This window comes from Lampetra planeri, chromosome 47 (assembly GCF_965212315.1).
Source record: "Lampetra planeri chromosome 47, kcLamPlan1.2.h2, whole genome shotgun sequence".
NCBI lineage: Eukaryota > Metazoa > Chordata > Hyperoartia > Petromyzontiformes > Petromyzontidae > Lampetra > Lampetra planeri.
This window is the reverse complement of record NC_136153.1, coordinates 526,881-553,175: the sequence shown is the minus strand read 5'-3', so window position 1 is coordinate 553,175 and position 26,295 is coordinate 526,881. Positions and strand designations below refer to the sequence as shown.

The 26,295-nt window shown below is 53.5% G+C and overlaps 2 protein-coding genes across 3 annotated transcripts in view; one reads left to right on the top strand and one right to left on the bottom strand.

The window, feature by feature from the left end:
- The window catches only part of TULP4 (TUB like protein 4), a 52,538-nt gene extending 45,665 nt beyond the window's left edge, over nt 1-6,873 (top strand). For both annotated transcript variants that reach the window (XM_078615385.1, XM_078615384.1), the window contains exons 15-17: nt 559-939; nt 1,143-1,378; nt 1,826-6,873. In XM_078615385.1, the coding sequence (XP_078471511.1) occupies nt 559-939; nt 1,143-1,378; nt 1,826-1,942 (734 nt within the window). In that variant the 3' untranslated portion in view covers nt 1,943-6,873. The remainder of the gene's footprint in view (nt 1-558; nt 940-1,142; nt 1,379-1,825) is intronic.
- A 12,902-nt stretch (nt 6,874-19,775) lies between these two features.
- Nucleotides 19,776-22,510, bottom strand: LOC144733467 (aerolysin-like protein). The gene is made up of 3 exons (XM_078615380.1): nt 22,433-22,510; nt 21,378-21,440; nt 19,776-20,810 (listed from the first exon to the last, which is right to left on the bottom strand). Exon 3 carries the CDS (start codon nt 20,799-20,801, stop codon nt 19,860-19,862), a length of 942 nt encoding a protein of 313 aa, XP_078471506.1. The 5' UTR covers nt 20,802-20,810; nt 21,378-21,440; nt 22,433-22,510; the 3' UTR covers nt 19,776-19,859.
- Nucleotides 22,511-26,295: the final 3,785 nt, after the last annotated feature.

Genomic DNA, 26,295 nt, shown 5'->3' with positions numbered 1-26,295 from the left:
AGCCGTACCGTCTGCAGACCAAACAACGCCATGAGACGGAGGCTCTACCATTACTATCACAACGTTTCACTTTGCCCTGGGCTAGCGTGGCAGCTCCCAGAGAACACCACGCGTCATAACTGTAGCTCAGGGTTACGGCTGCCAACTCTCGTCCTTGGAGATGGGGGGACTGTGACATCGCCAGAGGCCGTGGTGTCGGCGTTGCTGACAATTGCATTTGTAGAACTTGGCAAAGATTAAAACTCCCAGGTGGTTATGGAATCACAGCCGCTTTTATTGGGCATGGTCTCCCATTGATAATGACACCACCCACATGGCCCCTTCGGCTACACGAGCTTTGGAATATTCCAACATGCGCCTCCCCCAGGTTGACTCAGCCTTAATGAGTACCTGGTGTGGTATGTAAACATCAACACTGGAGTTGACAAAAGCAGCCGGTTTGGTACTGGCACTTGCTAACAGAACTTGCCCCAATGGTCTATTAAGGGCTACGCGGGGGGATCTCCGCTTTGTTCCCACCTCTTGACAAACCGTGCTGTGCGTCTGCGGGGGATGCAGGCGCACGCAAGGACACGCGTCTGCTTACTGACCTCAACTCGCTGCTCGCGAGTCCCAAGGCCGGCCGTGGGGACAAGAAGAAGGGTGGCGGAGGCAGCAGCAAGGGCCCGCTAGGCCGGGAGCCGCTGGCTGGCGCCGTCGCCAAGGCCCCGTCCAGCAAGAAGATGCTGTCAAAGGGCGGCGGCGGTGGCAGCGGTGGCGGGGGCAGCGGCAGCCTGAGCGGGGGCGGCGGGGAGTTCCAGGACAGCTCGGAGAGCGAGCACGAGGTGGTGGTGAGCGGGGACGAGTTCACCTCGAGCCAGGGCCCCGCATTCCGCAAGGGCTGGAAGGGCAAGCGGGGGGCACGGGGAGCGGGTGGCATGGAGGCAGACGAGGCCAAAGGTAGCGGCAACCTCCCTCCCTCCTACCCATCCCTCCCTCCTCCTCGTCTTTCCCTCCCTCCTGTCCCTCTTTCCCTCCCGTCCTTTCCATCCCTCCCATGCCTCTCTCCCCTCCCTATCCCTCTCGTCCCTCCTGTCCCCTCCTCTCCCCTCCCTCCCCCCGTCGGGAGCTCCCTGGTAAGTGACGTGCGTTTTACCGTGCAGGCCGGCGCAGCGACAGGGAGGAGGGGGGCCGCCCGGCGGGAAGCGGCAGCGGGGCCGGGGTTGGCGGCGGAGGCGGCGGTGGTGGCGGCGGCGGCGGCACGCAGGGCTTCGTGTACGTCATGGCCAACAAGCAGCCGCTGTGGAACGAGGCCACGCAGGTCTACCAGCTCGACTTCGGGGGCCGCGTCACCCAGGAGTCGGCCAAGAACTTCCAGATCGAGCTCGACGGGAAACTGGTCGGCGCCACCGGCTCACGCACGCGTTCATTCGCACACGCGATCACACGTTATCACACGCGTTATCAGACGGGGTCGCACGCGATCACACGTTATGACACGGGTTATCACACGCGATCATACATTATCACACACGTTACCACATGCGGTCACGTTATCAAACACGTTATAACAGGGAATCACACGTTAACACACACTATCACACGTTATCACACGTTATCACACGCGATCACACACTATCACATACAATCACACGCGATCACATGTTATCATACAAGCAATTACACTCTCAAACGCTTGCTCACGCGCACACGCCCGTTCACGTTTGTGATTTCGCGCGCTCGCACACCCGTTTATATCTTTGCGTGACTCGCGGACGGGAGTGGCGTCGTGCGAGGGGGTGGGGGGGAAGCGACGCTGACACGCTGCCCCGCGGTGCCGCCGCAGGTGATGCAGTTCGGCAGGATCGACGGGAACGCCTACATCCTCGACTTCCAGTCCCCGTTCTCGGCCGTGCAGGCCTTTGCCGTGGCCCTGGCCAACGTCACCCAGCGCCTGAAGTGACCTCGAACCTCCGCCGACACCGCGCTCTGACGGCCACGACACCGGGCTGGGAACCCAAGGGATGCGCCGCTGCTGTTGAGCTCGAAGCCCGACCTGAAAGTTTGGAAGCAGCCATGACGTTTGGAAATCTGAGCATTGGTCCGATGGCCCAGGCTTTGTTAAATTTTTTTAAGCAGAGCGCTCCTGCCGTGAGCCGCGGAAGCCTTTGCGATCGGCGATCGGTGGTTGTTATGTGGCGTTCAGACAGCGGAGCCAACTAGGCCCCCCCGGGATGAACAATTCCGTAACAAAAAAAGTGTTGATCTTGCTTACATTTCCTCGGTGCTTAACGTGCTCCAAGCCGCGCAGCCCCTCAGCGGGGGGGCCTAGCCGCACTGTGCGGCGAGACGTAGCGTGTAGTTTGTCGCCGCATGTCTCATGTCGTCTCTTGAATGAAAATGTATTTACAAGCAAACTGAGCGTCTCTCCACCGCACTCTCGCGAAATGGAGCCTGGCGGAGGCGGCCGTAAGGGACGAAGTTGTTGCATTCAGTCGGTCAAGGCGCCTGCCGGGGCGGCGAGGGGGGAGAGACGCGGGATCTGTTCCGTCGCCGAGCGGGGACCAATCGCCGGGGCCCGGGTGGCGTGGCAAAGTGGACGGGTGGCTCACGCGAGGACGCCGTGCGTGGTGCGCGTGTCTCGTCCAATCCGCGCCCTCCACGGCTCCGTGGGGGGCAGGCGCCGTCCACAGCCGCGAGCGTCGCACTCAGCTTGCGGGTCGATATCGGAGCTACTTCTGCAGTCGCCTACGGTCCTCAGCTTCTGCGGCAGATCGCTCGTTCCCCTGTGGCGCGTGCGAGTGTTGCGCTCGCCGGCTGCGTCCGCCCGCAGAGAAGCCCCGTTGTACGTCTCCGGCCACCCGACACGGTTGGTGAATCATGTTAAGGCATCGTCGCCTCGCTCTCGCCGACAATATTAAGTATTATATATTCATAAGTGAATGGCCAAGAGAACGATGGCGAAGGGCGCAGTATTCTAAAATTTGGCACAGCACTGTGAGCACATGTTGAGGCGTGGGTAGACGGTGGAGATGGAGACGGAATGGTGTGGATGTAGTCGTAGATGTAGTCGTGGGAGAGAGGTTTAGCCTGAACTGAAACGGGGCGTTCAAACTAACGTGCGTGCTACCGATGCGATCACCAAATGCTTAAAGGAAAAAAACGACGTCGCTGTAGACCCTAGGTGTGAGTCCATTGTGTTCGTCCGTGCCAAAAGCCAGCGAGCCGCCATGTTCCCAGCGTTCATGAGCGGCAGTGGCATCGTTATTCACAGCTCGATGCCCAGCGGTGTTGCCACACGGGGCTCCATGTCCAAGGTGGTTGCCTGCGCGTGTTTCCGACGGCGACCCCTAGCCATGACCCCTAGCCGTGACCCCTAGCAGTGACCCCTAGCAGTGACCCCTATCCGCGACCCCTAGCCATGACCAGGGCCATGGGAGTGGGAATTCAACCGCTACCCCTGACCAGGCAGGCACGGCAGTAGAGCTGAACCCTGGATTAACCAGGAGGCCTCTGTGCAAGCGTAGCGTCGGTCATTCTTGGACAGGTCAGCCAGAGATGTTTCTGCCCAGCTGCGCGGTAACAATTAGAATGCTAAATCGGCTGAAGCACGACTTCGACCGAGAGCTCGTGGACGTGCGCAGTACAACGCGGCACGCACGTACCGCCATGAGGAGGGCGCCATTCGTTGAGTACAGGCATCGGCGGCAGGTGCAGCCGGGTTGTGATGATGCGCTGTGTGGGACATGGCCACGCAAGCCTGCTCAGTTCTGCATCTCATTCGAAGACACGGGTCCCGGACGGCCACGGCGAGCAGGCAAGTGTGCGTGCATTATCAGTGCTATGGAAAAACGGCCTACGCTGCGGCAGCTTCGTTCGGCGGGGCTGATGATGGGAGCCGTTCCCTTTGCTCGACTTGAAGTTGGCCCAGCCGCTTAATTAATTGCCAGACCTTGAGCTGTTGAACGGTGTTTGCGGACGTGAGCCTCTCGCGTTCCAGCAGTGGGTTGTTGCCAGTATTCTGAACCTGCCTTTGTCGCGAACCACCCTCGCGGGGATCAATTTGTGTGATGTTGGCCGCCCGTGCGCGTCGGCTTTGCCCGCTGCGTCAACCGCGCGTGGAGACACGCGCGCTCCCAGCGACGGCGCGGTGGACTGCGTCGCACCTTGTGGAGCTTTCCGCAAGTCTCCAGCATGCGTTTCTAATTCAAGTACGCGTCCCTTGGTAAGCCTTCTCTTTAGCTCAACGTCACATTGTGCGGCCACCGCGGGAAGTCTGCTGGCAGATGCGGCGCTGTCCCCGCACGCGAGCATCGGACTGCGCTGGCTGCCTCGAGCCGTGACCGGGGAGTTGGCACTGCCCGTGCGTCACGGCGCTGCGCGGAGGCCACGGCGCGTTTGACGCGGCCTGGCGCAGCGACCGCGAAGGAGGACGAGGGGGCGGCTCTCGTTGGTCCGCTGGCCGAGCGAGTTGATCGCCGTGAGTGGGGAAGATCGACGACTCAGAACCTCGCGCTGCATTTGGGCTCCATTCTGGCCATGGGAGGGTGCTGTGAGGCTCCTGCGTTTGGCACCGTTTGAGTCCTGTGGATGCCCCGTTGCCACTCTTCTGTCCGGACACAGTCGCTCACGCCGCTATTTCCCCACTCGCTCTCACCAACGTTCCTCACGCATGCCAACCCGATCGCTGTCTTTTACCTGCGGTTGACTGCCAATCTTGTTGTTGAGCTAGTTTGGTCTTTGTACCTTGAGAGAATGGTAAAGTACAGTATTATGATAATGATTGGTGTCATCGTAATGGCCTGAACACCATAGTGAAATGGTAGAATGGTCTGTGACGCCGGTACAAAATGATAATGGGGTCGCAGGTGTGGAGTCCTTTACAACAAGGGCCAGTTTCCATATGGGTTGGCACCGTGTATGTTACTGCCACTCGTGTGTGTGTGTCTGTGTAGGTTGGCACCGTGTGTGTGTGTGTGTGTAGGTTGGCACCGCGTGTATATATTTCTATGTTTAGGGTTGGCATCGCACATGAGGCTTCATCCTGCCGAGGCATGACACAGTCGTGTCGCATGCTGCGTGATAGCTGCATGCTTTTTAAAGTCCTATGGGCCCCGTAGGCAATGTGTGTTACACGCGTGTCCCTGTGCCGTATTATCCCCGTGTCCCTGTGTCGTATTCCCGTGTCCAGTGTCGTATTACTCACGCGTGTCCCCCGTCGTCGCGTTGCGTGTTGCAGTATCTCTGACTACAGGTGGCTGTCGCCCTGCGTCGCTGCCCAGCCCTGCGGGGCTGTTCCCGTTGCCACCACCGCCGCCGCCCGTTCCACTGAAGCGCGCCGTGGGGCCTGCCTGGCTCTACTCGTCCTACGTTCTAGTTTACAGACACGACCCCACTTACGCGGGCGTCGATTCTGTGCGTGCTCACCCGTGCGTTATTTATTATTATTATTATAAGTTCTGTGTACTGTATTGTAATACTCGTGCGTCCGTGCGTGTGTCTGTATGGCCGTGAGAACAACGTTGCTTGCCTCGAGTTTTACTACCGCGCTGCCGAGTATCGGAACAAATCCACCGCGATATTCTGCTTGAATTGAGTGCAATAAGTGAAGCCAGTGGCACGGCGGGCGGCCGAGGAAGGCTCAGGAATTCAAATCGGATTTCCAAGCAACAAAAATTCTCACAATTTCCAAATGTGCTTTTGCGCATCCCCGTCAGGACACGAAAGATCCGTTTGTAAATCTGGCCGAGCGGCGCCCTCCGCCCCCTCTGCAGCAGGTGAGACGAGCGGAAACGTCATCAATAATGACGAGCACCTCCGGGGGGCCATGCCGTTATTGAGAGCGATTGTATCGGGAACTGGTGGTGCTGCTTGTGAAGCGATCGGCACCGTCACTCGGATCGCCAGGGGTGGTGGGCATTGTTGGTGACGCGACAGTGATCTGGTGTTCACTCCGACGAGGGGTGATGACGGCCCCTGTCTGCCTGCCCCTGGCCATGGCTCATGCGTGCAGTGTTTGCCATTTCTGATGCTTGCTATCGATGGGGACGATCCCTGTCCTGCAGGACTGCGGCCAAACACTATCGGCCCATTGCGAGTAAACTGCCTATCTTTAAAGGGGGGCAGTCCTTGGCAAATCAGAGTTAACTTCTCACCTCCCCATTTTACCCAGACCCTCAGCTGCTCCCAAGGGGGTCCCTGCTGTGCCACTGGCTGTGTTGGGAGGGGGTGGGGGGGATGCACTGAACTGTGGCGTACTGAGCAGCTCAAATTTCTCGACGTTCATTCAAACTGCGGTCGAGGCCATGGAAGTCGTGTGGCTTATGTGCCTCAAAAGCATTCCCAGGGATTGTCGGGAATCCGTATCCCGTAGTAGTCAGAAATAAGCCCTGTCCCCCTTTACATTTTCACGCATGCACACTCCCCGAGTGTGACTCCATGTGGTGTCCTTGGTGACTTTGCTCTGTGGTGAGGGTGCACGCCCCCGCCCAGTCACCCACGTTGGTTGCCCCACATCGCCCTGGGGGCAGTGGCGCGGGGGAGGGGGTCCGGCTGCTTGCCGTGGAGGCGCCACGAGCACCCCCAGGCTGCTGCTGCTGCTCCGGCCACAGCGTGTCGCTCTCCGCAGTGGTGGACAGCGTTAGACGTAGACTGACCGTGGCGTGTGTGCGTCGTGTGTGTGTGTCACGCTCGTTCGCTTACTACCCAGCCCGGAAACCCCAAGGGAAGCGCCTCGCCCCGCGCCGCCGCGCTGTTTGTCAGTGCCCCCCGTGGGTTCGTGTCCCGTGGCAGTCTCGATGGGGGCTGCGCCCGCGTGCGTTTGTGTGCCCAGTGAGTAGCGCGTGGTTCCAGTCGCTGATATAATAAAATAAAAAGTCCTCAATGTTTCATCAACTCGTTGCCGACGTCTCCCGAGTGAGTTTACCTGCTGGACGGTGTGCCTGACGAACATCTGTGATGCCACAGCAACGGAGCAGCTCTGCCGGCGCTGCTCCCCCCTCGCCAACCCCTCACACGGATACACAGACACACCCCCACGTAGGACCTCGTGGGGAAGTCACCGGGCCTCTTGGTTTTCACCCGAGAGCCCCCTCGTGGCGGGGCTCCACGGTTTCCCGAGGTCAGGGAATTGGCAGATTTCCCCCAGGTCGGATGACCCTGCGGCGTCGTGAATTGACTTGAAACTACTTGGTCACGGCAAGGCCACCCGGCAACTGCAGTGAGAAAGCAGAAAGACGCGGCACGGCAGGTAGGGGGCGGGGCCACAAACGGCGAGCTACAGGGAGACGAGGACACTGGGGGACGGAGCGGAACTCCAATGGTAGGAAGATGGCGAAAGGAGTGCCTGAGACAGAACCAGACAGGGAAGCGTCAGGATTGGTCGAGAGGGCGGCCCAGCTTAGCCAAGAATCCCTTTGAAGTGAGGGGGGTAAGGCCATGGGTAAGCGTCTGATTGGCTGGGTGAATGAGGATCCGAATGGTCGGATGGAGCACGCAAGGGAGACGTGATGATAAGCAGCCGGACCCCCATTAACTCACCCACCTACAAACTGGGCCGATTTCTGTCTGAGACCCTGCTTCCTTTTACAGGCAAGATCACCTCAGCTGTACTTAACTCAGCTCACTTGGTTTCTCTAATCAAGGACATCTCACGGTATCCGGATGATTTGCTTGTCAGTTTCGATGTAGTCTCTCTGTTCACCAATGGACCTGTACTTGACACCATTGCAATCATTGAAGACTTCGTCCAACAAGGACTGAATCCAGATGTACCAAGTCTGGTAAGGCACTGTCTTACCAACACATACGTCACCTGGAGACGATGCTACAGGGGGTCTTTGAGGAAATGGCGGAGGCGTACGAGCCCCCGGACGATGCACACCGCAGGTTCGTGCAGCGGCAACGGGCACCTGAAGAGTCGCCGGTGGCATTCCGGGGCGCGGTGATCGAGTTAGCAATGGCCGCATATCCAGAGACTGAGCCCGATTTGTTGGAACCCCTGATACTGGGCATCCCCATGCCTGTGTGCGGCCACGATAAGTTGACGTCCCGGACGGCGGCCAAGTGCCTGGATGCCCAATTCAATCTTCGCCGATGGAAACAGGTGACGGCGTGGACAAGGAGCCCTACAGTCGACGGTGGTGCAACAGGAGGGGTCCCGAAGGAGGCCGTCTACGTTCGGGACGAGAGGGGTCCTGACGGGCTGACGGCGGCATCGACCCACTGGCCGACTCGGGAGAGAGCGGGGTTGCGACCAGGGCCGCCGGCGCGGGAGCGACAGGACAGAGGGGGTTCATATTCTTAGGTTTTTTCGGTAAACTCACGTAGGTAAAACATCAAAATTAATAAAAAATAAAATAAAGATCACGACGTTTCGGAGGCAACACAAGTCTCCGTCATCAGGTGGGACCGTCACAGCCAGATTAGCTGCATCAAGTGAGGCAATGATTCAAGATGTAATCCCTTAAAAGCAAGTTGAGGGGGGAGGAGAGGGGGGGGGCTCATCAGAATGTGGTAGCCAATGAATGGAACGTATCGGGAGGGAGGGGGGCGGGGCTCAAAGACGGCACGGAGTGCCACGTACAACGCATCGGGAGGGAGAGGGGGGCGGGGCCAAAAGGATGGGCGACGGCGTGGACGCGGTTGAGCGCAAGCGACTACTGCTGCACACGCCAATGCATTGGACAGAGAGGGGGGAGGGGAGGCCTGATACACATGATAGAAAAGAACGAAAATGCCCATGTTTATACCAATGCTGGCTGAACAATGAAGAGAGTGCTGTTAAACACTGGGGATGTTAACACTCGGTAAAGTAAAGTAAAATAGTGCCTGTCAGATAAGATGGTCCAAAAAAGTGTAATTAAGTATTTTTTGCGTGTGTAATGCGGGCGTAAGCAACCTTCCGGATGTGACGTCACGGGGAGGCGGAGCCAGGTGACGTGGGTGAAAAGGTTGGGGTCCTTAAGTGGGTAAACCGGAAGGAGAAGGCAGTCGGGGTGTGAATGGAAAAGAGTGGGGCCGCGCGGGCGAACGTGAGGAGGGGGCACCGTTGGCCAGCGGGAGCCAACCCCGGAGAATAGCAGGGAGCTAAAGGGTGGTGAGAAGCTGCGGAGAGTACAGCCAGGAAGGCTGTGTGTTAGAGGCAGCGGTGTGGCTGCAGAGAGTCGCAGGAGCAGGAAGGCTGTGTGTTAGAGGCAGCGGTGTGGCTGCAGAGAGTCGCAGGAGCAGGAAGGCTGTGTGTCGGAGGCAGCGGTGTGGCTGCAGAGAGTCGCAGGAGCGACGAAGAGAGAGAGAGAGAGACAGCACGAGGCTGTCAGCGCTGCGGAGTAAGCAAGAGGGAGAAGAGCAGCAGCGGGTACAGCCAGGGGGGCTGAGAGTGAGTAACAGCAGCGGAGCTGCTGTGGGGGCTACAGGAGCGACAGAGGCCAACAGAGGGGCTGCTGGTGGAGAAGAGAGAGACATCGGAGTCAGCACTGTGGGGACTGAGCAAAGAGGAGACAGCCGTGTGGGTAATACAGTACGGACCAAATAAAGGACACTGAGCCAGAGATCGTGGTCAAGTCTTTTATTACACTGGTGCCAGAAGTGAAACGGCATGTCGAAGCAAGTGAGGAAGAAACTTACTCCGCCGCCAGCATCAGCTTCATCGTCCGACGACGACGATTTCCCTCCAACCATGGATCCTGCTAGGGTGGTGGAGGAGAGCTCTGCTGAAGCGAGCATGGGGACGGGAGTGGAAGATGTCGGCGCGATGGCGGGGCCGTCAACATCATCGGACGCTGATCAGAGATGGCAACAGATGGCGGTGCAACTGGAGGCACTCAAGGACGTCCTGGCGCAGCTATGTCAACTCGTCACGCCGAGGACGACGGAAGAAGCTGAAGGTGCTCCACGGGCCGCCACGTTGCCTGCCCTGCCGCCGCCATTAGCCACGCGGCAAGAAGCCGCCATCTTGCGCGCCCCGCGGCGCCAAACCGCCATCTTGGCCACGCCGCGGGCCGACGCCTTTTTGAATTTGCCACCAGAACAACCAACAATTGAAGAAGGCGTGAAGAGGAGTCGGAGTCGCCACCTCACCACAGTTAAGGAATTCTCCATCGGGGGCGATTGGAGCGCTTTCGCCTGCCAATTCTTGGCGGCGGTACGTTCAGCAAGATGGACCGATGCTGAGGCCTTGGAAGTGTTGCCGACTCTACTGGACGACGAATCGGTTCGATTTTTCCGTTCCATAACGGCCGATAAGAAGAAGACTTTATGCGGAGTTTTTGAAGAAATGGCCGACGCTTATGAGCCACCTGACGATGCGCATCGGCGATTCGCTCAACGACAACGAGCACCCGAGGAATCGCCCGTGGCGTTCAGAGGTGCGGTGCTGGAGCTGGCCATGGCAGCTTATCCGGAGACGCCACAGGACCTGCTCGAGCCTCTCATATTAGGCAAAATGCTGGAGCTGTCTCGGGATCTGGGGATCCCCATGCCTGTATGTGGGCATGAGAAGCTCACTTCCCGAGCGGCAGCAAAGTGTCTGGATGCGCAGTTTAATCTCCGTCGCTGGAAGCAAGTGGCGGCATGGACGGGTGGGCCCGTCAAGGAAGGAGGCGCGATGGGGTGGGACCCCACAAAGGCGGTCTATGTGCCGGATGAGCGGGGTCCTCGGGAGCTGACGGCCGCCTCCTCTCCATGGTCGGGACGCGGAGGCCCTGGTCCGCGCGCTACGCCATCGGAACGGGGCCGCCGGGATGCAAGACCTGCGCTTCGGCGCAACGATGCCGACTGCTTCCGCTGCGGCCGTAGGGGCCATTACGCCAAGGATTGCTGGGCCCGCTTCCCGGGTCCGCCGCAGCAGGAGGTTTCTGTACCGGACAAGACGCCCAAAGACCCTCCGAAACAGGCATGTCGGCACACACCAGACGCCCGGCAAGGCTTTGCACCTCACCCATCACCTTCGTTGCGCGACCCTATTGTTGTTATTCATGATAGGCCATCGACGGGGCCTTGTCGCTCGGTGACGCAGTGGCGCAAATTGGCGCGGAGAGTCGTCGCGGCCGCTACGGGTTCGTCCACTGTACCGGGGTCTATACAAGGGGTGGACGTGCGCATTTTGGTCGACTCTGGAGCGTCTGCGACTATTATATCGGATGTCATTTTCCATCTGTTGGGCATCCCGCCGGGGGCTGTGCGCCCGGTTTATGGGTCGTGCGTTGCTGTGAACGGGGGTAGTATGGGTATCGTGGGCCAGGTGGATGCTAAGATATCTATTGGGGATGTGTCGGCTTCGGGTGTTGTGTTAATATCAAGATCTTTGGCGGTTCCTTGCTTATTAGGCACCGATTTTTTGGCTAGAATGCCCATTTTGATCAAAATCAATGAGAATTGTATTGAATTGCCGGGTGGCCGTCAAATATCGTTTCTGCCGTCGCCCTGGGGGCGACCTGCTTCGGCTGTACAGGTGCAGGCGCTGTCCGTCGCATCTGTGGACATCCCACCTGGTTCACAGATGCTTATACCCTTGCGGTATCGGAAGCCCCTGCCTAATCGTCTGGGAGCAGTAGGGGTCTTGTTGTCGCCATCCGCCACGATAACAACAGGATTGGCGTTAGTTGGGGCACAGACCATTGTCCGGCCGGATCAATTACCGTTTTTACAGGTGCTTAACGCGGGGGTGGAAAACATCCGTGTTCCGGCCGGTACGGTTGTGGCACATGCCACTACGGCGTTTGCGACGCACGATTGTCCGCATAGCCGGGGAGTGGTCGCTGGTGTTTCCGAGCCGAGGGGTTCGGATAATCGTTGGATTGCTAACTTATGTGACGAAAATTCTTCCCTGTCCGTGGAGCAACGTGATGCGCTGCGTAAATTGTTGTTGACGTATTCGGATGTGTTCAGCTACGATGATTTGGATCTGGGCCGCACATCGTTGCTTTCCCATCACATTGAGACGGGCGACGCTGCCCCTATTCGATTAAATTCGCATCGGATGAGTCCTGCGGAGCGAGAACACATTCGGGGGGCAGTAGAAGGCATGTTGGCTGCGGACATCATATCACCATCTAACAGCCCATGGGGCGCTCCTGTGGTCTTGGTTAAGAAAAAGGATGGCAACTTGCGATTTTGTGTTGATTTCCGGAAATTGAATAAGATATCGGTGGCAGATGCGTACCCCCTGCCGCGTATGGACGACTCCCTTGACGCATTGTCGGGGGCTAAGTTCTTTTCCACACTGGACCTCTCTTCGGGATTTTGGCAGCTCCCCCTTGACGAGTCCTCACGGGAGAAAACCGCTTTCCGTACACCGCAGGGGTTATTTCAATTTAACTGCCTCCCCATGGGATTGAATGCGGCCCCTGCCACATTTCAAAGATTGATGGAGCTCGTTTTGACGGGGTTGCAGTGGGAGACGTGTCTTATATATTTGGACGATATCATTGTCTTCAGCCGCACATTTGAGGAACATTTAACACGGCTGGAGACAGTGTTCACGAGGATGCGCTCTGCGAATTTAAAATTTAAACCAAAGAAATGCCACCTACTGCAACGGTCCGTCCGTTATCTGGGGCACATTGTGAGTGCTGAGGGGGTGTCCACGGATCCGGAAAAGACGGCGTGCGTCCGGGATTGGCCGACTCCGGCCACCGTGGGGGATGTTCGGCGGTTTTTGGGATTTGCCTCGTATTATCGAAGATTTGTGCCGGGGTTTGCGACGATTGCGAGGCCCTTGCATCTCCTTACGGGTAAAGGACGGAAGTTTGTTTGGGGACAGCCGGAAGAGGCGGCCTTTCGGAGTCTGCGTGATCTATTGGCAACGGCCCCAACATTGGATTATCCCGATTTTGATCGCCCATTCATTCTTGATGCGGACGCGAGTGACACAGGTATTGGGGCGGTGTTATCACAGTCTAAAGGGGGTGTAGAGCGCGTCGTGGCGTATGGTAGCCGAGTCTTGTCTCCTGCGGAAACTCGCTACTGTGTCACTCGTAGAGAACTTTTGGCGGTTGTTTTTTTCCTACGGCAATTTCGACCGTACCTTTATGGTCGTTCCTTTGTTGTGCGAACGGATCATGCGGCCTTGCAATATGCACTTAAAATGGACCAGCCATCCGGACAGTGGGCACGTTGGTTGGACACGCTACAGGAATTTTCCTTCCAAATTCAACATCGGAAGGGGGTGCGCCATGCGAACGCTGACGCACTTTCCAGATTACCGCGGCGAGCCCCTTGCAAATGTGAGTCGGGGACGCATAGGTGTTCGCCGATTCTGAACCCCCCTCAGCCGCTTACGTTGGCCGTCGAGAAGTCGGATACTCCGATGGAACCGGGACCGACTGACGGGGTTTTGAATCTGCCGCGGTCTGTCTGGATTTGGGAACAGATGATGGATGAGTCGTTGTTGTCCATGCGGAAGCGGTCTACGAGGGACAATGGGAGTCCGAGTTCGGCTGTGGGGCCGCGAACCGCTCTCCGAGATGGTCTGCTTATGTGGCGAGAAGGGGTCCAGGAAAGCTGGCGTGTGGTGGTACCGACGTCCTTGCGATTCAAGTTGATTAGGACTCTCCATTGTGAGACACTCTTACATTTAGGGGTGCAGAAGACTTTGTTGACGTTGCAACGTCATTATTTTTGGCACGGCATGGCGACAGATGTCGTAGGGCACGTGCGCGCGTGCCCTGAGTGCGCCCGACGTAAGCCGCCTAAACATCCTTACGTGCCGCCTCTCCAGTCGATTCAGGTGTCTCGAGTCAATGAATTGGTGGCACTGGACATATTAGGACCCTTCCCACCATCGGCGAGGGGAAATAAATATTTGCTGGTAGGGGTTGAGTATCTCTCCCGTTGGCCGATGGCCTGGCCGTTGCCCGATCAGTCGGCCGCAGCCATCACCGACGCCTTTTTGTTTGGGTATATTATGGACAAGGGGGCGCCTGAGAGACTCCTCACGGACCAGGGCCGAAATTTCTCTTCTAAATTATTGGCGGAAGTGTGCGCGGGCCTTGGGACTAAGAAAATACGGACATCCCCATACCATCCACAGACGGATGGTATGGTTGAGCGGCTGAACAGGACATTGTCTGCCATGCTTTGCCATACTGTGAGTGAACAGCAATCAGATTGGGATCTGCACATCCCCGGAGTGCTTTCGGCGTACAGGATGACGCCTCATGCGGCTACAGGGTATTCGCCGTTTTACCTTATGTATGGACGGGAAAACGTGCCTCCGGTGGATGTGCAATTGGGTACTGGGGTGAAGGGACCTCGTAAACCACTCCCTGAATACATTCAGGACACGGTTCGCCGGGTCACGGAGGCGCGGGAAAATGCCCGCGTGGCTACGGCCAAAGCCCAGGCCCGGAACGAGCGGTATGCTCGGCGGTCCGAGGGGGAGTGCCCCTGGAAGGTTGGTGACCTGGCCTGGCTCCATTGCCCGCAGGTGCGGCCGGGGACCTCTCCTAAATTGCACAAACCTTGGCATGGTCCTGTGCGCCTCATTGAGGTTCCCAATCCACAGTCGGCGCACGTTCAGATTGGTTCTCGCCGTTGGTTTGTTCATACGTCGCGGTTGAAACCATATGTTGCTCCCCTACGTGATGCGTCATCTCCCAATGTTGCCTTGCCGGGGTCTGTTGCTGCCGACTCTCCCCTGCCTGCGTCCACTGATCTTGCTCGAGCGCCTGTCGTACCTGTTCCAGACAGGTCGGCCGTGACACCGAGGGGGACGAGGGGCCCTGCTCGGAGGGCGCCTGCCAGGTCTGCGAGACCTTCGAGCCCTGCAGCCCTTCTGACCCCGCCGCAGGCACATTCGAAGGACACGGCCAAGACTGATTCTTCAGGAACACGGGACGTTGGTGGACTTCCAACCGCAACAGGAGAATTACCCCCTGTCATTCATCGAGTTCCATCGCGTTCCCGTTCTGCGAGCGGGCCGCCGACCGTCCGGGACGGTCCGGCGACCCGCACACGCTCTAAATCACTTACGTTTCGTTGATTGTATGTTGTGTTGTTGTTCTTGTTCTTACCCTTGTATTTATTGCATGCTTTCTGTACGTCCGTTGATGTTACTTGTTGTTATTGTTCTGTTGTTATATTGCATGCTTGGTGTCCTTTAGCGCGGAAGGTCGGTTCACCGCATTACGCTTTGGTATTGTTCAGCCGAGGTCGGCTGGGTTTTTTCTACGGGGGAGGGTGGTGTAATGCGGGCGTAAGCGACCTTCCGGATGTGACGTCACGGGGAGGCGGAGCCAGGTGACGTGGGTGAAAAGGTTGGGGTCCTTAAGTGGGTAAACCGGAAGGAGAAGGCAGTCGGGGTGTGAATGGAAAAGAGTGGGGCCGCGCGGGCGAACGTGAGGAGGGGGCACCGTTGGCCAGCGGGAGCCAACCCCGGAGAATAGCAGGGAGCTAAAGGGTGGTGAGAAGCTGCGGAGAGTACAGCCAGGAAGGCTGTGTGTTAGAGGCAGCGGTGTGGCTGCAGAGAGTCGCAGGAGCAGGAAGGCTGTGTGTTAGAGGCAGCGGTGTGGCTGCAGAGAGTCGCAGGAGCAGGAAGGCTGTGTGTCGGAGGCAGCGGTGTGGCTGCAGAGAGTCGCAGGAGCGACGAAGAGAGAGAGAGAGAGAGACAGCACGAGGCTGTCAGCGCTGCGGAGTAAGCAAGAGGGAGAAGAGCAGCAGCGGGTACAGCCAGGGGGGCTGAGAGTGAGTAACAGCAGCGGAGCTGCTGTGGGGGCTACAGGAGCGACAGAGTCCAACAGAGGGGCTGCTGGTGGAGAAGAGAGAGACATCGGAGTCAGCACTGTGGGGACTGAGCAAAGAGGAGACAGCCGTGTGGGTAATACAGTACGGACCAAATAAAGGACACTGAGCCAGAGATCGTGGTCAAGTCTTTTATTACACGTGGTTGATAACATCTTTTCAATGATTACTAAGTTTGTACCCATCATCACGGTTGAAATTATGTCTGTGTTTGTATATTTGTATGGCTTCGTGTACAAACCTTTGATGGTAGCCAGGAGGTTTGCAGAGAACCTTGGTCTCGGAAAAGACAATTTCATGAGAGCCCACCGAGTTGTAGCAATGATCGGCAACGGCCGAAGAATCAGTTCTGCCGTGTTTCAGATCTGACTTGTGCTCGCGGACACGATCAGAAACATGACGTTTCGTTTCTCCAATGTAGCAATCACCACAAATGCAACTCAATTTGTAGACTCCAGGATACTGTAAGTCAGGAACGACATCCTTCACAGATGGAATCAGATCACGGATTTTATGCACTGTGCTGAATCGGACTTGGATCTTATGTTTGTTTAGAATTTTGGAGATCTTTTTGGTCACGCCTGCTATGGTAACGTGATAGTTTTGGTCGGAGTTTCATGTGGCTGTTTCTGTGTGGTGGGAGAGACAGCTTGGCGGATAGTACGGTCAGAGTATCCGTTCATCCTGAGGGCCCGATGTACATGTCTTAATTCACCGGTCAGGTGGTGTTGGTCAGAAATGCCATGGGCTCTGTGGTATAGCGTTTTGATGAGAGAATTCTTTTGAGATGGGTGGTGGTGGGAATCCGGTTTCAAGTAGGAATCTGTGTGGGTGGCTTTCCTGTAGACAGAATGTCCCAAGGATCCGTCAGGCCTCCTCTCAAACAGAATATCCAAGAATGGTAGTTTACCGTCTTTCTCCACTTCCATGGTGAATCTGATGGATGGGTGTCTAGAATTGATGTGGTCCAAGAAGTGGTTCAATGCTGGGAGGCCGTGTGGCCAGATGACGAAAGTGTCATCCACATACCTCTTTCACAAGGAAGGTCTGGATGGCGTCTGATTCAAACTTTTCCATGAACATGTTGGCTATAACTGGTGACAAGGGGGAGCCCATAGGGGTACCCTCATTCTGTTTGTAGAAGGTGCCATTCCAGGTAAAATAGGTGTTGGTGAGGCAATGCCTAACCAGTGCAGGTACATCAGAATTCAATCCATGTTGGACTAAGTGCTCAATTATTGTTAGGGTGTCCGGTACTGGGACTTTGGTAAACAAAGATACTACATCAAAGCTGACGAGGATGTCATCAGGAGATAGTACCATGTCCTTAACCATAGAGACTAATTGGGTTGAGTTGAGTACTGCCGAAGAGGTCTTTCCTGTGAAGGGGAGCAGAGTATCTGATAGAAAACGGGCTAGTTTGTACGTAGGAGAGTTTATCGTCGACACGATGGGGGGTGTTGCATGGCGAGCCGATCTGGCATGTTTCCACTGCGGCCGTAAAGGCCACTTCGCCAGGGAATGCTGGGCTCGCGTTCGACAGCCGCCCCAGCAGGAGGCCTCGGTTACGGACGCGACGGGGAAGGACCACCCACGACAGACGGACCAGCCTTGACACGGACGGAGACGGTGAGTTCTGCTCCGGGTGGGCCTACCACGGCGACGGGGACACTTGGCCCCGTCGCCCCTCCAACCCCGCCGTGGACGCATTTGCTGGAGACCCCGGCGACGGGTTTCCCTGGGGTACGGGACTCTGACATTGGCGGGACTCCAACAGCGGCGGGCGGTTCCGATCCCGCCGCTCCTAAAATCCTGTCGCGGTCACGGTCTATGCAGGGGCCGCCCCCCGTTCAGGACGGGCCAGCGACCCGCACGCGTTCCAAGTCCCTTTCCTTTTATTGTGCTATTTATTGTTGTTGTGTTGTTATAATCTCCGTTGTCTTGTTAGGCCTGTTGCTGGACTTTTGCTCGCATTATTTTGCTTTGTTGCAGCCGGGGACGGCTGAGTTTTTCTACACGGGGGGGGGGGGGGGGGGTCATGTAATGCGAGCAAGGACAGGGTCACGTGAGTGTGGGCGGAGTCAGGGTCACGTGCGGAGGAGTCGTCAGGGTCTCGTGAGGGGGAGGATATAAGGGGAGAACCGGAAGGGGATCGGGAGTGGAGACAGAATAGAGAAGGGAGAGGCCATGCAGAGTGCTGGCGAGGAGTGGCGCGATTGACACGAGGCAGGAGTCACGGCACCGTCGGACAGCGGTGTTCGTGGAGCAGCGGGGGTGTCTGCAGAGTGTGCGGGAGCACACGGAGCAGCAGTGTGGCTACTGGGTGTGCGGAGTCACATGGAGCAGCAAGGGGGCTGCGGAGTGTGCGGAGCACACAGGCAGCAGGGTGGCTGCAGAGAGAGAGAGCGGGAGCGGAGGACTCAGACGACGTGCGGAGGCACGAGGCGGAGAAGGTGCGGGTCGGAGCGGAGACATCGCGGGGTGCGAGCAAGAACCCAATAAAGGACACGGAGAACAACATCGGCTGAGAGTCCTTTATTACACATTCTACAAACAAAATGAGGGTACCCCAATGGGTTCTCCCTTATCACCAGTGGTAGCAAATGTTTTCATGAAGAAATTTGAAACAGATGCCATCCACACATCCACCCTACGTCCTTCCTTGTGGAAGAGATATGTAGATGACACGTTCGTCATCTGGCCACATGGCCTGCCAGCACTGAACCAATTTCTCAACCACATCAATTCCGTACACCCGTCTATTAAATTCACCATGGAAGTGGAAAAGGATGGCAAGCTACCATTCCTTAATGTTTTGATCGAGAAGAGACCCGATGGCTCGTTGGGACATTCGGTCTACAGGAAAGCCACCCACACGCATGCCTATCTAAAGCCTGACTCCCACCACCATCCAGCCCAGAATAATTCCCTCATCAAAACACTACACCATAGGGCCCGTTGCATTTCCAACCAGTACCACCTAGCTAGTGAGTTAGAGCACGTACAAAGCCCTCAGGATGAACGGATACTCGGACTGGACAATCAGCAAAGCTGCCTCCCCAGCCATGGGGAGACAACCTTATGAGGAGCCAACCAAAACCATCACTTTGCCATACATAGGTGTTACCAAAAATTTCCATAATCTTGAACAAACAGGATCCAGGTTCGTTTCAACACAATACACAACATCCGTGATCCAAGCCCATCTGTAAAGGATGCGATTCCTGCCATGCAGTATCCTGGTGTCTACAAACCGAGTTGTGGAAGCAGTTACATTGGGGAAACGAAACATCTCGGACCGCGTTCGTGAACACAAGGCAGATCCGAAACACGGTAGAACCAATACATCAGCCGTTGTCGATCATGGTTTTAACGATGTACGCCGACACAAAATGGATTTTTCCAAGACGGAGGTACTCTGCAAACCCACCGGCTACCTTCAGAGATTTGTTCATGAAGCGAGCCAGATATTTTAAACAGACAACTTCAACAGAGATGGGTACAATCTGAGCAATCATTGGAAGGACGTTATTAACCAGGTAACGTCTTAACTGACTGATGTTTCCATCCTACCTGCCTATGTCAGCTGTTATTTCATGCTAATCTCTCACAATAACATAGCCACCTCCATGCCCAGTTACATGCCAATTCCTCACATTAACATCATGCTAATCTCTCACAACAAGTTCCTTCGGAGTGGGCAGGTAGGAACGTGGTTGGATAGCGCATTCGTGCACGACAGACAATCCCTTGTGGGAAGTGTGGAACCTGTTGTTTCTAGCTATAAAATATACCATGCCACCAACCCGTTTCAATAATGGCCATGCAATGCAGAATGGAGGATATGAAGCTCGACACTTTGGTTCTTTCGGTAAAGTCACGGTGAAAAGAACCAGAGTATGGATCCTTGCAGTCACAAAAACGTCAAATTTAGAATATGAAGCTCAATGCAACCTCAAAATAATCCCTGCCGACAGCAAATTGTGAAATATCCATGTCTATAAACATTAGAACCTTGTAAAAATGTTAATTCCTTACATGCAAAGAGAAAATTGAAGTGCAATGCAGAAGGCTTTTATTCGTAGTCAGCCACAATTATTCTTTCAGAACATTTGATCAAAAAAACGGTACAAAATGCTGCTCTATTTCTCAGTAGCACGGGCGGTCATTTTGGTGTAAGTGAGCCCCTTGTAGACACCACTCAGAGGAACGTCAAAGAGAGCGCCATTCATGCAGGTGATGCGCAGCAGGGCCGTGTACGGGAGGTCGATGTTTGCACGCCCGATTTTGGCGACAACGGTGACAGTCTTGTGCGGAGGAACTGAGACAGGGAACGTGAGAGTTTCCGTCCGCTCCTCAGAGTTCTCCAATGCGTGCGTGGTCTCAGAGCTCAAGGTGAAGCTGAACCCGGCCTCCCCCTCCACGACCTCAGGTATGCCTGCCGAGACGGTCAGGCTGAAGGTGAACTCGATCTTGTTGGTCGTAGACCACGACGACTTTTTGGTTATCGTCTTGGAGCTCTCGAAGGTGTGAGACTGCATGACGCTGGTGTCGTTTATGTACTCCATTTCTTTAATCTCCTCCATCTGCACGTTAGGCAGAACCTGGTGCATAGTTGGGTACTTCATGTTCTGGATCACCGACGACTTTACAGCATTGATGAAAAGGAAGCCCATGGAGTCGATGTCAGCCCCCGCTCGGCCCTGAACGCCCAAGCAGATGCCGGAGCCCACGTCGATCTTGTACTCGGTCTTGAGCCCCCAGTCCGTCATCTTGGCAAAGAACTCACGGTTGCGGCTCGTTCTGAACTTGATGGCACCCAGACGCGTGCCAGCCCCATTGCCCCACAGGGAGAGCTGCGACATGAACTCGCCCGACTGGAATTCAAACTGCTGAGCAGAGGAGTCCACGGTGCCGAATTTCTGCCTTCGCCCGTCAGTCAGCCACACCTCCACACCCCTCACTTGCCAGCCTCCAACGCTCACGGAGAGTTTCTGCAGCGTGGCTGCATTGCTCCTCCCATCAAACGAGAACGCATTTCCACCTTGCCCTCCAATGATGTGCAGCGTAAGTGGGTACGACATTATGTTAACCTGGATGGAGACGGAAGGGAAAGCATGTTTCAAGCCAAGTATTCCTGCCTTACTATCATTTACAAAAAAGAGAATCAAGACTACAGTTCACTAGCAACTGTAGTTCAGTGTACCATTAGTCTTAAAATTTGGACATTAAAATACCTAGGAAGGACTGAAAAATAGTGGGCACCAAATAGTGCGCAATAGCCATTTTACATGCTGTTAAAGCATGTTTTAAATCTTTGGCAAGTATGCAACATAAACGTAATCAGAGTCAAAATTACTACCGTTTTTAGATTTAAATTTGTGGAATCAATATTAAAGCAAAAAGTGCGCAACACAATGAACTCGCCGCCGATATATTAACAATTAGTCCTTCAAGCACAAGCATGCGTGCTCATGGAACTGCGGGTATTGTTGGTGGCAGAGTATCAAAACTAAATTCCCAATAATTTTTCTCCCAACAAACAGCAGGATAGTGTATGGCCCATTCCACAACCCTCAATCCACTCAGCCACAGTAGACCATCATGCAGTGGGGCAATGCAAGAGGGATGCACGTGTCAAGTTGCAGTAGCACAAATACCTTTTCTTTCCACGAACAATGAAAAGTTCGGATAGACGATCCAGGGACTTGGCTGAAGGCGACCTAAACGGGTCATATGAACAGAAGCAGTTGGGTTAAGGTAGTGTGGGGAAACCAGATTAAACCTATAATCAAAGGCAACGATGTTTGTATATGCAGATCGCCCAGGCAAGAACCATCCTGGCCGAAAAATAAACAGCGGAGGTTTTTTAGAACGCAGGCAAAATGCAGTGGTCATTAGGTGTTGCATCATATCAGGGTAGAGACATGTATGACTGCACTCTTTGAAAAAGGGGTCAAATTAGACACTTTAGATTTAAAAAAAAAAATTAGGTGGCAGGACAAATACAATTAATTTGAGAATTCCCATTAACGGTGTTTCAAACTTAAAAGGGTTTTCAGCTTCTGCCATACAACCCTCAGATTTCAGGTCAATAAAACGGAAGTAGTGCGGCCCTATGCTACGAATCCATTTTTAAAACATTAGAGATTCAGCCAGAATTTTGGCAGGTGAGACTTTGAAAAAGGTGCAGAACAGACATGGTTTAAAACAAATTACGGGGAGATCAACCCGGCTAATACTGGAAAATATATTATTCAAACAACAAGCCCATTGTTGATGTTAAGGGAAATTTTAGGTAAACAAGCTAATGCATGCTTTTATTTGCAGTACAAAACCTCTTGACCCCAAAATGAGTCAAATTTGGCGTCTTCAACGAGTGGTTGGCTTGCATAAAAATGTCGAAATGGAAGGTTACATGGATTATGTTTAAAACGCAATAAGGAGCAAAATGTACGGGACCTGGACAGGCTTTCTTAAGGAAATATTGAATGGTCATGCGCGGTGAGTGCGTGTAGAAAGCGTCAGCTCGTTCGGCTTAGTACCTCCGAAGACATTAATCCTCAAAGTTAAAAAAGAAAACTGACCACGCAGAAAGTTAAATACAAGTATGGAAAAAAGACAACCAACATGCACCCAACATGGTCTGGAAAGGGGCACAACATCAAATCCTACAGCAAGCCCAGCAATGTAGCCCGCCCCACTCACTACTTACAAAAGCAGTCAGCCCCGTGAAGAGCAGATGCGGTGTGCAGTCTGCTCCCTACTTTATATCGAGGGAGCGCACGTCACGTGGAACAATCACACGGGTTTGCCTTCCCATCCCTGGCCAATCATGGGGGTCGGAGGGAGAAGGCAATCATCGCGAGTCAATCAGTATGATGATTCACTAATTGTATGGGTGGCGCTTCCTGCACTCGTTCCTATTTTGCGTGAGACTCCGTTAACGAGCCCAGCCACGCGCGCTAGGGCTTCATAGACGCAATCACGACCCCCAAATGAGTATGTTGAGAGTCCATTGAGGGAGCTCACATCACGTGACAGAATTACGCGCGCGTGCCTCCGACCATCTTCCCCTCTAGGCCAATCATCGGGAGCCAATCACAGAGAAGATTCGCTCATTGGACGCGCGTCCATTGTGGGAGGCGCCGTTCATGAGCCAAGCTACTGGCACGCGCCTCGTTAATGCAATCACGGTCCCGATACCAGGCAGTGAGTCGATTGAGTTGTGTACTCAAGTGATTTTAACGGTTTTTTTTCTCTTTAACATGGTCCACACGAAAAAGTTCAAATTAGCCTCGCTACCATCACTGAACGTGCCTCTGGATATTATTTGTTTTTACTAATTTGTTCAATTGTGGAATGCTTTGATTTGTCTGCTGACCGGGTCTCCCTTGAACACGTTCCTTCGGAGTGGGCAGGTCAGAACTTGGTTGGACAGCGCATTCGTGCGATCTGTGTCACGCGGCAAAGCTGCGTGGGGCGGCGCGTCACGTGGTGCTGACCCCGCCCGAAGCGCTCTATGAGTGTTTGTGTGAACTAATATAAATGACATGTAAAAATCATTGCATGAAAGGATTTGGCCTTTAACAGGTAGCAAAGCATTTATTTGCAAGGCAATTTAACAAATTGCACGAACATGAACAATACAAAAACATGTCGTAACGTGACTGATCAAACATCATGAAAACATCTGAGGCCTGCGCCAAACCAATTACCTCACTTTAACTTTTTTATTATCTACATTAACAGGTTAGAGCAGCCACGCAGGCTGTGTCGGAGATTTGGCTCCAACCTCGCTGCAGCAACACATCATCAGTTTCAGTGGGAACAGTGTTGTTGATCTCCCATTTTTGCCAGTGCATCCAAGTCTGGAGTTATTTTGGTTGTGGCAATTCTCAGGATAGATCTGAGGTGCTGATCCATTAACTTTGATCTGTGACGGGCTTTGTTGGCGTTCATGATGCTGAATGTCTGCTCACACACAAGTCGAGCCAAACAAAGTCAGTATCTTCTGTGCAGTCTTCCGGAAGTTTGGAAACGTGGCTCTGTTAAGTGAAGCATAAAAGTCATTCAGTTTAACAGAGTTGAACTTCTCCTTTAGGATGGAGTCAGACTGAAGATCTATCAGTTCCAACTGCAGCTCATGTGGTGCTGTTTCAGGGTCTTGTGACAGGGGACACGACACCAGCTGAAGTGAACCTACGGCAGAATTCTCCGTGCAGGTCCTCAAGTGATTTGCTGTATTTTTTTGCGTTTCGCGGTGCCTCTTCCTGCATGGCAAGTGTGGGGAAATGAGCAAAAGATTTGTTCGCAAATTGTCCGGAGAACAAAGTGAGCTTGGATTTGAAGGCTTTCACATGTTTGTACATGTCGTGAACAAACTGATCTTTCCCCTGCAGTTTCACATCAGCTCATTCATTTGTGAAAATATGTCCACAGCAAACGCAAAGTCACTCAGCCAGTTCTTGTCGCTTAGCTCAGGGAATTCGTCAGATTTCCCCATCAACTCCAAAAATGCTATGATGATGTCCTCTTTCAGCTCCCACACTCGTTGTAACACTTTCCCCAAACTTAACCAGCGGACACGAGAGTGGTACAGCAAGTCCTAATGATCCGCATCAGTTTCCTCCAGGAAGGTAATAAACTGACGGTGCTGAAGTCCCCTTGCTCGTATAAAGTTCACAAGTTTTACGACTGGATTCACGACATGATTAAGCTGCAATACAGACTTACACAGGGATTCCTGATGGTTGATGCAATGAAGGAAAATAAGATCCCGGACAGGGTTTTCCTCTTTCACTTTTCAGCAGCCCAACATTTTTTCCAGTTAAATTTGGCGATCTATCCGTTGTGACATTGACAAGTTTACTCTAAGGTAGCGTCATTCTTTCGATGACAGCAGATACCTGGTTATACAAGTCCTCTCCCCGCGTTGTTCCTTTCAGGGACTCCATGGTCAAAAACTCCTCTGTTATCGCAAAACTGTCGTCAATACCTCGGATAAAAATGAGGAGCTGAGCAGTGTCTTTTACGTCCATACTTTCATCCAGTGCTAGTGAATATAATTCAAAGGAATCAGACTTTTTGTTTAATTGACTGGCTATATTTTTTTATCAATCAGTTCCACACGGCGAGTCACAGTCCTGCGTGATAAACTGACTTTTTCAAATTTGCTTTTGATCTCCGGACACAAGATGTCTGCTGTCTGTACCATGCATTCTTTTATAAACTTGCCTTCGGAGAAAGTGGTAATGAGTGGTAATGTTGGTGAGAAGAAGGTTTTAAAGAACATTTAAATCGAAGTGAAGAAGGAAATTATTGAAAAGTTTGTATAATTAATGATTTTTCAAACTTTCATCATGTTTTCTGTGCTTAAAACTCTTTTAAAAAACTGTGGGGTCTGGAACGGACTCGTGAAATTCGGAGAGAACTCGGAGTTAAGTTTTGTTGAATTACACAAAGCGTAACAGTTATGTATATCACTTTTATTATATAAAATTCCTAGTAAGATATTAATTTTGTGAGTGTAGTCATACCCCTCCCCCTCATTTAAGCCGTAATTTAGAGAGCGAAAGCGCTGTGTACGTAAATCGCTAACATAAGAACCCGTTAATCTCTTCTCGCATCATTCATACGATGATGCGGTGAAGTAAACGTTCATACGATATTACGGTGAATGCTTCCAAAAACAATACTGTACCCAAATATTACTGTTAACTTACTTTCAATAGAAACATGAATTGCTCATACGAATATTCTCTCTCTCTCAGAATCGACCGACTGATGTAGCAGACGAAACAATCATCTTGTTGAGCGATTCTAAACCTTAATGCGGCAATGTTAGTTTTCTCTGTTGTTCAAGGTTTTCTCAGTGTTATTCAATGTTTTTACATTTAGTTTACTATTACACTGAATTCCATTGCGTAATGAACTATTTTTGTGCTTAATAATCTTTAAAAAAACAATATTTATATACAATTCGTAGGAGTCTGGAACGGATTAATCGTATTTACATACAATCCAATGGGGAAATTAGGTTCGAGTCACGACCAAATCGGGTTGCGACCAAAGTTATGGAGTGAATTATGGTCGTGACCAGAGGTTCAACTGTACACCACACTCCCGGTCAAAGTGCGCCATCTAATGTGGAAATGGGGGCATTACAGGAGGAAGGTAAAATTTAATTTAATAATATTTGGACAAATTTCGATTTAAAGCTTTCGTCTGTCGAGAAGGCAGAGTCTTCATTCAGACTCTGCCTTCTCGACAGACCTGTTCTCCACCTGAAGACGGCTGCTTGCGTTGTGGCCGAAACGTCGTGAGAATTATTTTATTATGTTTTATTTTTATTATTTTATTATTTTCCTTCTACGTGACTTTACCGAAAGAACCAAGAAGATGAATAGTTGGACAAGTTCGGCGGGCCGGATTAAAAAGCCCAACGGGCCGTATACGCCCGCGGGCCGTATACGCCCGCGGGCCGTACTTTGCCCATGTCTGAATTAGACTGTTGTCTGTAACGTCAGCCCCGGGGGGAGGGTGGGGGTTATGACGCCACACTGTTGAGGTGGAGGG

What these genes read in the sequence shown, in the direction of transcription:
- LOC144733467 (XM_078615380.1), bottom strand. Translation starts at nt 20,801, where the DNA reads ATGTCGTACCCACTTACGCTGCACATCATTGGAGGGCAAGGTGGAAAT.